The sequence below is a fragment of the Gallus gallus genome, chromosome 1 (assembly GCF_016699485.2).
Source record: "Gallus gallus isolate bGalGal1 chromosome 1, bGalGal1.mat.broiler.GRCg7b, whole genome shotgun sequence".
NCBI classification, from domain to species: Eukaryota; Metazoa; Chordata; class Aves; order Galliformes; family Phasianidae; genus Gallus; species Gallus gallus.
The window spans coordinates 176,603,894-176,616,279 of record NC_052532.1 but is presented as its reverse complement, the minus strand read 5'-3'; the positions used below and the strand labels follow the sequence as shown (position 1 = coordinate 176,616,279).

General features: G+C 37.0%; 1 protein-coding gene across 3 annotated transcripts in view; it reads right to left on the bottom strand.

Annotated features, from left to right (window-relative positions):
- The window catches only part of ATP8A2 (ATPase phospholipid transporting 8A2), a 315,266-nt gene that overhangs the window by 255,102 nt on the left and 47,778 nt on the right, over window positions 1–12,386 (bottom strand). For 2 of the 3 annotated variants that reach the window (XM_025146849.3, XM_004938791.5), the window contains 7 exons: window positions 11,022–11,121; window positions 10,337–10,435; window positions 9,443–9,488; window positions 7,419–7,459; window positions 5,475–5,548; window positions 2,773–2,842; window positions 78–205 (listed from right to left, as the gene is read on the bottom strand). In XM_025146849.3, the coding sequence (XP_025002617.2) occupies window positions 78–205; window positions 2,773–2,842; window positions 5,475–5,548; window positions 7,419–7,459; window positions 9,443–9,488; window positions 10,337–10,435; window positions 11,022–11,121 (558 nt within the window). Of the gene's footprint in view, window positions 1–77; window positions 206–2,772; window positions 2,843–5,474; window positions 5,549–7,418; window positions 7,460–9,442; window positions 9,489–10,336; window positions 10,436–11,021; window positions 11,122–12,386 lie in introns of those variants that run through there. The other variant, XM_025146850.2, reaches the window with a different exon arrangement.

Sequence of the window (12,386 nt, the reverse complement as noted above, 5' to 3'; positions counted from 1 at the left end):
TCAGTGTTGCAGAGGAAAAGCATGCAGGAAGTATTTGTCATAACCAAAGGAGTTTATGACTGTTGTCAAGCTGATACCTTTGACCATCTAAGCGTAAGGTTCCAGTGAAGTCATAGAGATGACGGTTTGGTCCTTCACACTCTATCCTTCCAGATACTTTCATCAATTCTTCTCTTGACTGGAGACTAGCAGTTAGAGACAGTCCCTGCAGAGATCAAACCAAAGGAGATTCTTGTCAAAAACTGCTGTTAGAAGGCAAGAAGATAGGAAAAGTTATTTTCTTCTAATATTTTATAATTACAAATTTGCTTGAGTGTTTTGTTGGCTTTTTTCCTCATCTTGTGTTTTTATTTTCAGATGAGTATTCCCTAACTTTCCTGCAATATTTAACTATTACAGGCACATGTGAGCCAGCGTACAGAGACTGCCTTAAATCCCTCTACCCAGAAAGCCTACACAGTCTCTGTGACCAAGAGAATCACAGAAAATTCACATCCATAGACCATAAAGTTGCACACGTGCAGTATGAAGTAGGAGACAAACGGCCGAAACAGGCCTGGCTTTTCTCTCAAAGTACAGCTCTGCTGATGTGTTACTGCTGCTAAATGTAGTCATTCCTAAGTGTAGACTCTTACGGGTCAGTACATGCATTATGCCCTGACTGAACTCAAGGTTAATTTTCAATCCAATACATGAAGCTACAATCTAACATATTGCCACTCCATCTCAGGGACTGCACACATGATATTCCATTGCTTTTCAACTCTGAATGCCTCAGCATGGTTAAGAGCAATCCCCTTTGAGTTTCTTTTGCCAGTTTGACCACAGTACCACAAGCCAGAACAAGTTTTTAAGAGAAGTCCCCCCCATCAGTCTTTGGTTGGTTTTTTTTGTTTGTTTGTTTTTTTGTTTTTTGTTTTTTTGTTGGTTTTTTTGTTTATTTGTTTCTTTTTTAACAGTATTTTAAGCATGTGTCCAGAAGCAAATAAAATCTGACAGGAATGCATGATCTGATCTACTGGGCTGACTCAGAACAGGAAGCCATGTTTTCACAAGTGTAGCAAGCAAATAGCAAGTGTATAGATATTATATATTTTTAAATATGTTATACATATACACATGATTTTGAAATACTGATACAATCAAACTCATTTTTTGTATCTCTCTTGAAAAGAAGGCAAAGATTCTCAACTGTTTCTTAACACCATGATGAATGGGATTTTGTCAGCAAAACTAGAAATATCCGACCAAACTCCATTACATACCGCAAACAGGGGACAAATTAACTGAAGCATAATGAAAAGCTCCTTTGAGCGCTCCAGAGGGAGAAGTAAGAGAGTGGTGTATTTGACAGCAGAAACTGTAGCTCTGACCACAAGTACAGGCATTTTTCATGTTTTTAATAATAAAACCAGCACTTGAGCACTTGAATCCTGCTTATTCTTTGGAAGCATCGTGTACCAACACAGCTTCTTGATAAAGCTCTTTTTACTCAATTACTAAGTGCTTGGGTTTCCCAGTAAAATTAGCATTAGCAAAAAGATGTTTGATAAAAATTCATCCATCAATGGGCATAAACTGCTTAGAATTTCACCTCCACAGTTTGAGGACTAACGGTGTTACTTCACTTCTAGTACAGAGGATTTTAGCTACCTCCCCCAAAATAGAGAAAAGTTAGAAGAAAAAAGTTTCACCCCCCCCCCCCCCCCCCGAAAAAAGAAAGTTGTTGTTTTTGAGAAGTGCTTTTACATAAAACCTCTGCCTTTAGTCAAAAATTTATCATGGTTTAGGGAAAACAAGAGGCACAAATAAACGAAAAAGGCTTCACCACTGCCTGAAAGTCTATTATTTCAAAAGCTATTCCAACAGATCCCATTTATCATTATTTTAGTTTTTAGTTATAGTTCTTTATCTTCCAAATATGAATGCAAGACTTACAATTATTTCTCAGTACAAACTATATGCCAGAAAATCCATGGCAGACTTGTCCCACTTAATACGTATAATTTAATCTATATGTATAATTTAATCTATAGATTATCGGTTGTTTACAAGGGTGAATAGTGATAGGACAAGGGGGAATGGTTTTAAACTGGGACAAGGGAGGTTTAGGTCAGATACTAGGAAGAAGTTTTTCACACAGGGGGTAGTAACACACTGGAACAGGTTGCCCAAGGAGGCTGTGGATGCCCCATCCCTGGAGGCATTCAAGGCCAGGCTGGATGTGGCTCTGGGCAGCCTGGTCTGGTGGTTGGCAACCCTGCACATAGCAGGGGGTTGAAACTCGATGATTATTGTGGTCCTTTTCAACCCAGGCCATTCTATGATTCTATGATTTAAGAGTGACACCTCAACACTTTATCAGTATTAGTGCTATGCACAATTCAGTGAGAAAGAGTGAAAATCTATTTGAAGTGTTTCACATGAGTCAGGTTAAAGTTAATGCCATCATAACTGGCAGGAAAACTGGTCAAAGCACTCCCTGCATCTCAAGCAAAATACTACCGAGGTCTGCTTGGTTTACCTTTGTAAGCTTATACCCTCCCTGTTTCCTCCAGATTAGCTCCTTAGTCTTGTACACAAATCATTATTGCTTGGGTTTCTATCTGTTGAATAAAAAGGCTTACTGTAACCTGGAAAGAGATGCATATTTTGTTTGTTTGTCTTGTTTTTAAACAGTACTAGTACTGTTGTCATACAGCCTACAGTCTGCTTAGTAGATAGCACTAGACACCTAGAGGAAAAAAAATGGCAAAATTCAGTTTGTTTTACCTGTCGTATTTTAAGATTCGTCTCCCCATCAAGATTAGCTGTTTCAATATAGCACATGGCTTGAGGTTCACTGTAAGGAATATAACAAGATTTTAGATACTGAAAACATATTACTTTTTATACACTACATTTGCATTAAGTTGTCCACAATACATGTCTTCAATAAACTGAAGAGAAAATCACATAGGTGGTACACAGCTATGAAATAACCAGTTGAAAGTACATACGCCTTTGAATCTGAATGCTCTCATACATTTAACTATACAAAAAGACAGGACTAAATCAGGTTAATAAGAATAAACCATGGTTAATTTAGATTCCTGAAGTTGATATTTTACATTGCAGTCCACAAAAATCACCTGAGGTTGCAAGAGCTGTGTGTAGATGAAGTAGTGAACAGTGTAAGAAGAGGATGCACTTAGAAGAAGAGAGCAATCCTCTCTGCTATTGACTCTGTGAACTGTGCATCCTAAAGTTGTGATCCACAGGACCATCCTGTATGCCCAGAAGTTGCTCAACTGTATCTGAAGACACTGCTAAACAGCTTCTCCCCACTTCGTAAAGAATCAGGGAAGTCTGATGAGATTGAAACTGAGGGCTGTGATTTGCATCTTCTAGAGATGCTTTTGCCCTTATCTAAAAGGGCAAAAATTCTTCCTCATAGATGCAAGCATTTTCAATTAGTCATGGCCTTTCCTATGTATCTAAATGGAACAGCTGTGCATAAGCACCTGTAATAAAGAAAGATAGTTCTATCGGAGATTACTTCCTGACATGCTGCTTAAGATTGAAAAGCTCTATATGGCACCACCAAAACTGCTTTCATCGCTGGCTTCTCAGGTTGTTAGGGAACATCAGTTTCCCCTCTGGACCTAAATCACATATGTCTCCAGTCTATCACTTTTACAACTCTGGAGATGTTGCTATTTGCTTTCCAAAATAAACAATTACTTAAACAGCGAATGTACTTAATCAGCAGGAGTCAGCAACAAACGCTGTTTAGGAAAAGCTCTGTTACAAAACAGGCAGGTATATAACAGTAAGAAGATAAATTTTTCTCTCCATTAATTGTTTCTTCAAGAAGAAAGGTGCAACATTTGTTCTTTCTCTCCTCCTGTGTGGGCAAACTGAGCCCACACTCAATGAAGTCACAGGGTATTTTCAATTCAACTCCAATTTTACTTGTTAGAAACACTTCATCCACTACAGCTGAGGTTGTTAACTCAGGGAGAACTCCTAAAACTCTTACAATGCAGTTCCTTGTAAATGTACATTTGCACAGAAATGTAAAAGTGTTTCCATACAAGGCTGTATTTGGATTCAAATTACTTTTTATTTTTCCTCCATGAAAACTTATTCTGTATGCAAACTTCATTTTATGTCACCTTTCTTCTATGAGGCAAAGAAAAGAAGAAGATAAACAGTTCTTTATTTCAACTCTGACAATCAGTTCAGACAAAATATTAACACATTAACACAAAGCAAAAAAAAATCCCACCCATTCAGAGCATGCAAAGCCTTCTGGTGAACTGAGGACACTTAGCATTGTCATTCAGAAGAGTTATGGAAATAATACCAATTGTATAGCAGAACTGCCATAGTGAATGCTATTTATTTCAAGCAAAGCTTCTCCTAAAATTCAAATATTTTGGCTCTCATTCTTCAGTTACATGATTAGCAGTGATAGCAGGTTAGTAGAATAATAGATCAGAAAGCTGACCCATGCAAGTTAAGGCATAAATCAGAAAGATTTTTGGTTGTTTTTTTAGTATAGTATGATAAGAAGTTCAAGCAGAACAACTATTTCTCAACACTGAAACAAAAAAGTTACTGAGAGCAGTCTAACTAACTGTGTGTGAAGGTTGAAAACTGCTTATTATAAAAATGGTTTTGTTTCAAAAATACAACATTCTAAACCATGGGATGAAGGTACCTGTATCCTTGATCACATAACATGGTTTGAAGAGATTGAGCTTCCCATTTTTGTGTACCAGTGAAATGCTTCTATGAACTAACAACCAGCCTTCATTTTCCACTTTATCATAAAAGTTGTGCTGTCTCCCACAAGGCAAAAGGAATGGTACTCAGTTTATTGCTGCTGCCATACTAGAGATAATTCAACACAGGTTTGTGTTCAACAACCCAATGACAACAAGCACATGAATGAAACCCAAAACCTATGCCGCAGGCTAGCTACTTAAAAGCCATCTGGGCTAGCCTTCTGAAATTACTATTTGAAAAGCTTTAGAAGAAATCTTTGAGTGGCAGGAAAATATGCTGGAAGTTCAGTGGAATTAACTGGAAGAAAACTTAAGCTTCCTTGATTAAATGAAGGGGATCCTCAAAAAGTCAAGGAACAAATGACTGCATCAAGCTTGTGCAACACATCTTCCACCTTCAAAACTTGGTGACAGACTTTGTATACTACTTTGTATACTACACGCACATAATACTACATGTGTATTATGTGCTTGTATTGTAAGACAATACTAAGTCTTAAAGAAACCTTCTTTCTTACGAACCTATCAGCAATGCTAAAAAAATAATTGCCTAGTAAAGCATGCTTTAACATTGCTGAACTTTTATTTTAAGATGTGGAGAAGACATAGTGTCATCTGATGTCTGTTTTTATTAATAGTTAATACAGAGTTTAGAACTCTGCACCTCAGTTCATCAGATACTTCCACACCCAAACAGGATACCTGGAAGATATAATGATCATGTCTGCTGGAAGATGTTGCCCATTGGTGACCTTCACAATATCGCCTACTGCTACCTGTTGAATCAGGGGCAGGGGTGCAGTAGCATGGAAGAGAAAAACAAACAGTTTGCTTGTCTGCAATGTTAGTTTGTTATTGTCCTTCACCCAACAGAACATAATCATGCACAAAACAATTACAGACAGTGCTACTGAAAGTAAGAGTACTTTTCACTGCAAGATTATAGATATAGTATCAAAGCTTCCCGTTTCCTGAAAGCAAAACAAGCTATATACACACACACACACACACACACACACACACACACACATTTGTCTGTAGAGAAAATACAATACGAAAGTATGAACTCATGCAGCAATTTTTAGTATAAGTGATTTTCTTCTATAATTCAGCTGTTATCCATAACTGAATTAATTTTTTTCATTTAAGTACAGTCTTATCTAACCTACAGAAAGATTTTCCCTGGTTAAAAAGTACTTTTGATACTTGAAGAAGATCAAATTCAATGAGTTTCTTCTGTTTTTTCTCCATTTACTTACCCACTCAGTCATCATTACCTTCCTTAATACTATTTAGATGCACTGCTTGTAACAGTCACTAACAAGAAGCTTTGTCTCTACAGATAGATAGCATCAACCAGTTCTTTTCTGACTTACAGTCACTTGAGATTTGCAAAGTCAAAACTTCTGGAGTACTGAAGACCTAAGAGTTTCCAGCACCTGTTACAGGAACTCTGTCCTTCTACAAAACCCCGTGCAACTCTCTCAAGACCAGAACTGCCTAATGTACATCAGTTTTGAGCATCCCACGTACTGCTTACAGCCCAAAACGTGCTTCAAATACTTGAACACACAAATTTATTAAAAATGGAACAGATGGCATGATTGAACAGGCAGATTCATTAGTCTTATTTGGATCCTACTGAAAACAAATTCCATTGCTTTGTAAGCTCAAGAAGTATCAGAAATCTGTCTTAAAGTAAATATGTTGATAGCACAGAACAGTTATTCCCTAACAACACATGCAAGCATAGACAATATGCAAATGCAACATACAGACCAATTCAAGAAGTATTTGAGAAGACAAAGGGAGAATTTGAGAAGACAAATAAGAAAAAAAAAAATAGATTCCAGGCTCAGCTTCAAATATCATCTTTGAGTTCACTGTCTTCACTTCAAACAGGACATGGAGCAGCATAAATAACCATAACCATGCGGCCTCAGAATCCCCAGAGATCTTTAGTTTCTGCTATAGTCAAACACTTCAGCAGGATTGCATTTAGGTCTCCTGAGGTAAGTCTCATTTCTCAGAGGTTATAGAAGGCCGTACTTTACTTTCATCTATTGGTTAACAGAACTCCTTTTGTCTTTAAAAGGAGTTAACAGCCACAATTACATCAGTGCATGCTGAGGGACTTTGGAAAGTTTTATAAATAAAGCTTGTCACAGAACTAGGTTTCAATACAACCTGCATTCAAGTGTGCTGAAGATGGCAGCAGGTCTTGTGTTCCTTACTTAAGTTATCAATTAGCCTAAAAACATTAGAACTTTTTAGTGCAGGAACAAAAATAAGCCTGTCAGACTTCCAAGAGAAGTAGAGCATTGCAGTGAAAGTTACTCTTCTAGACATGGACTGAAAACAAAAGACTATCTATACACCAGAACATATTAACTGTCAAGCAAGAATATAACAGTTTTGCAACACTTGTTTGAAAAGTAGTACTAAGATATAAAGATCAGTATCTAGAGGCTTTGCCTAGGGCAATTTTCACCATTATAGCAGAAAAGATCCTGCCCACCTTAAGTCACAGGGACATATTAACAGGGACATAGGACATATTAAACTCTAGGCCTCCCCCTTTGTTCCAGCAAGAAAAACTCTTGAACAATTTCTCCCACTCTCTACCCCATCCCTTATCTTACTTACCTCTTTCCACACGATGTCCTGCCACATCCCATTTCTTAGAACTGAAAAGAAAGTGTAAACTTAGAACAGAATAAATACCCAAGATTCAGACAAATGCACAATACACAAAACACTGGCTCCAAGCCTAACATACTTCAGCTCCTAGCATAGTTGCACATGCTCACTTGAAGAACAATTTTCAGTTGAGTTTCTTCCAAAGGCAATTTAATTCATGTATACCTAACCGACTCTGCAAACCAAGTCAACATATTCTATGGGAAATTGCAAACAGGAAACATGCTTTGAAGCTAGACAATAAAGATCAAAAGATCAAAAGCTAAACAGAGATAAATGCAACGTCTATATGCATGTTAATGAAGCAAGCATCTGGTCACTACAGGTGGAGTTCAGAACATATCTAAGCAGACAACGGATGTCTGCTTGCAGGTAAGCATAACTGCTCTCTGTACCGATGACATGGCCTAGGCCTCACTCAGCTGTATGAGGCATCTAAGTATCTAAAAGCACATACAGAACCTCAATTTAAAACACCCTAATTCCACTCTGAACATAAATAAGCTTTTCATACTTAAAATACATTTTTTTCACTCCTATAACACTCTCATAAATGTGCCTTTCTAACCTTCCTCTTAAAAAAAAAATGATGACAGTTTCAGGCAGTGTATTCTGAAAACTGTATTTAGAATATAAATGCAAAAAATACAAGTTGAACTACACCAAAACAATTGCTTTTCAATTGCTAAGTTCCAGTTAGATCCATAAGAGTATATTGTGTTTTTTAGGCTGTCTCTCCACAACTACTATGGTAAGCTTCCTCTTAAGTGTTTGTTAGCTCATGTTCTCTATCCATAAACGGATTAGACTGAACGGCCTACATGACCTTGGAAAGAGCAGCCTCTTATGTTATCTATAGCAAGTTCTGTTGTTCTACAGCCAGATAACTGCACATTTACGAGGATTAATATCTGCATCTGCAACATCTTCTCAAACTTGTAGAAAAAAATACCTTAAAGAACTGATAAAGTGATGCTTTCTTTGATGTTCATTAATATACAACCTCAATGACCAATATAACCTCTCAAGCACTAAGGAAAAGCACACTGAAAATATTTCTGCATATATTTTGCCTGTTAACTGAAGCATGGATCTAGCATGTTGTTTTGATTCTCACGTTCCACTAAGTGTTTCTTTAGTTTTTTTGACACTTAAACTACATATAGAATCATAGAAACAGAATCATTTAGGCTGGAAAAACCTCTTAAGATCACCAAGTCCAACCACTTTGGAAGACAGTTGCTCTACTGAAAGTTCACATCGCTTTGTTTTCAGTTTCACCTATGGAGCTCCATTGTGGAACGTCTGAGAACACCAAGAACCTGTGACTGCAGAGTGGCTGTGGGGTAGCAATCAATAAATCCTTATTGTTTTCGACACACGTTTTCAGTTAAGGGAAAAGAAAATCAAAATGATGTCATGAGGTAATCAGTGTCAAGCAGTTTCAATACATTAGGGGTAAACACAGGCATTTATGGGAAGTCTGTTATTCTTTTCTTTTGCTGACACCTCAAAGAATGCACATCCGCAGAATACCCAGAGTTCTTCCTATATTTTAAGGGCAGCAGCATATATATATACACGTATATATATATATCCTTTGACACAAGCTTTATAGCCTCAGTGGATTTTGAACAGTCAAGGAAGTATTCTGGAAGAGGAGAAAACTGCTCTGTTTTCATGGAGGAGCTGAGAACTGCGTGACTTCAGACAACCCTGAAATTAAATCAGCTTTTAAACTGTAGAAGCTTACCCCTAACCTCTCACCCCCAGGTGTCACACAGTCAGCATCAAACATTGTGTAAAGTGCAGTCCTGGCATACCAGTAACCACCTACTCCAAAAAGACATGTGCTTGCCACTATAATGACAGTTTCAGCAACAGAAGTCTATATTAAAAAAAAAAAAAAAAAAAAAGTACTCTGGTATTCACTATTTGCACTTCAAATATTGAAGATTCTTTATTCTTACCTACTGTTTTCTTTTTGTTCACTGCACTGTCTGCCTTATGTCTTTTCTGCAAGAAAAATATTTCATTACAGCTCATTTCATGAAGGATTCCAAAAACATTAGAGCTAGAAACATGACATGCTACACGAAGATACACTGGGTCCTTCTTGCCTGTATGTTTTGAAAAAAGCCACACTGATCACCTAAATCCAAGTGGTTTACAAACAAAATAGTACAATTTTAAGGCAACAATCTCCACGTTGGCAATAAGACACAAACACACATCAACAGAAGAAAGCTGAAGTCTCCAAAATTGGTTTTTGAAAGAGAAAAAAAAAACAAAGGGAACAGAAAGCAACAGTGTATTTAGATGACAGTTGGAGTATACATGTTATACGTACTGTGTGTTTAAACTGTTTTCTAAGTTAAATTATTCATCAGAACCTTGCAAAGTATAAATATGTTCTCATTATAAACAGTATCCAGATTTTCTTTTGCTCTGCCCTTAAGATAATATTTCATTTTTAATGACTTTGATCTTTTGTTTTTTAAGACCAACTAAAAAGGCCATGTATCTGTCAGGACTCTACAGTTCCTGTTCTAGCCAGGCTTTTCCACTGAAAGCACCAGTAGATAAACTTGAAGAAGTGTAAATAAGTGTTCTGTTTTACACCAACTTGTTTCCATACAACTTCTTTGTTCACCATTTAAGCTGTACCATAAAATTATTTACTTATTTCTGTGTGCTACAGAAATTCCTGTGGACTCAGCAGCTTTGAAAGTTAAATAGTATTTAACCACTGCTCAGTAATGGCTAAATAGACTTCAGAGATGCAAAGCTTTATGGCATCTCATGGCTTTTTGAAGCACCATTTGCTTTTAGAGTAGATTTCCCACATAATAATCCATACTCACATAATCTTCTATGATTTCTTTGATGCCAGCAACTGTCAAAATAAATAGCAATGGCACCAAGGTGGTATATCTTCCTGTCGGAGAGACATCTGGAATTTGCTGTGAACAGAAAGGAAAAGAGATGCTCATTTTATTTCTAAAATAAGTTTCTAGCAAATTCAGCATTTTATGCAAAGTTACCAGCAGAAAAAGAGAGCTTAAATTCTGATTTGTACTTGATTACCATTTAAGTTCAGTGGACACACCAGACTACGCTCTCAACCAACTTGAAGAAGCGACAGCTATGAATGTATATGATTATGTTGCTGTACAGCCCTTTTATTTTACTTCTTCTTCTTAACAAGAAAAGCATTCGATTGATGAATATCACTGACTCAGGGTGAGTATCAGTACTATTTAAACAATCAGCACATTCACAAGAATCTATGCATGTTTTTCCCAGTATGGTCAGTAGTTCCATATTTTGTGATACTACTACATTGAGAATATAACTAGCTTGATTTTAGGAATTATGTTGGAAAAAACAGCACAAATACCCTCTACTTTCAATTATTAAGTACATATCTCATCAATGTTCCTACTTAACATTCATTTGAGAATTTCTTTGCAGTTGACTATGAACATTCAAATAAGTTTAACTACATTCAGTTATTTAATAAATGAAAGTAAAACAATAAAACTATACCTGCAGTAAGGCAATGAAGAGGAAGAACGCATTTGCAGCTTTTCTTATCTGCTCATACAGGAATCGAGGTAGAAAAGTCACCACACTGTACTTGGCTGTGCTGCGGGTTAGAAGATTTTTATTTTAATCCTTCATCTGAACATTATATCAAATTTCAAGAAGGCTTCTAATGTTAGAAAATGATTTGAAGATCATACAGTAAAGACAAATACATTATGAAGGAATTCAGCTGTCTGTATTACAATGAAGAGCTGTACAGAACAAGAGGTAACACACAGATCCAGAAGGCGGACAGCACTACACCACTACAACCTCAACAACTGGAAGAACCATCGTATAACTTGATGTGTGTCCAAACTCCAGTACCACGAGCAGCAGCAGCATGAGCTCAGGTTAAAGCATGTAAGTGTTTACCCCTCATCAGAGCATGAATCTTAAATACTGTGGTAGGCTGAGTTAAACATAGTTAAAAATCAGAAATTGTACAGTGACATTTTTGAGCTGCCTCCTCTCCTAGCTCAGAACCTAAGTTCAGTTATGAACTATCTTCCATAATAACCACCCACAGTTTCACAATAATATTTTCTATTTTCTATAAACACTAACTGGTCTCTAAGACACATAATTTCTTGTCTTCACATCAAATCCAACAATGGCTATTATGAAAAACATGAATACATTTTCAGGAAAAGTGTCCAAGACGACAAGAAGATTCAACCACACAATTGTCAATGAGTTATATAAGCCACCTCCAAGTTGTCAAATAGCCAAAATCAGCTGAAGAGAGAGGCTATATGCAAGCCTTTACTCTGAACATACTATTTACATTAGGGATCTATATGCTTTCTTGATATAGGTTTTGATGCATGAGTTCTCTTGCACTGCCTGAACAGTATGAGAGGCACAGTCTATCCAAGTAGCACACAACATTCCCTTATATGAAAAGAATAATTTTACAGTTACAAAAGCAGCTCTGACTTATTTTGCACTGTATTACTTCCGTCATCTATGCACTAGGCATTAAAATGAGCTGGAACCCTAAGAACCAAGTGCCTGCAGCTATAGTACAGCTGTCTTCCTCCAAGACACTGAATGTAAGCCCTGCAAGAATCAGACAAACTGTAATAAACGTTCTTTGCGTTTTTATTTTACTATTTTAATAAAGGCAGCTTATATTCCCAGGGAATAGACAGCTCATCAGTACTCCTTCTTTCAAGGAAAGGAAACTTGTTTACCTGCTGGAATGGGCTGCCTATGGAGGTGGTGGAGTCACCATCCCTGGAGGTGTTCAAGAAATGTTTAGATGTTGTACTGAGGGAGGTGGCTTAGTGGGAAATATTGGTGACATGTGGATAGTTGGACTGG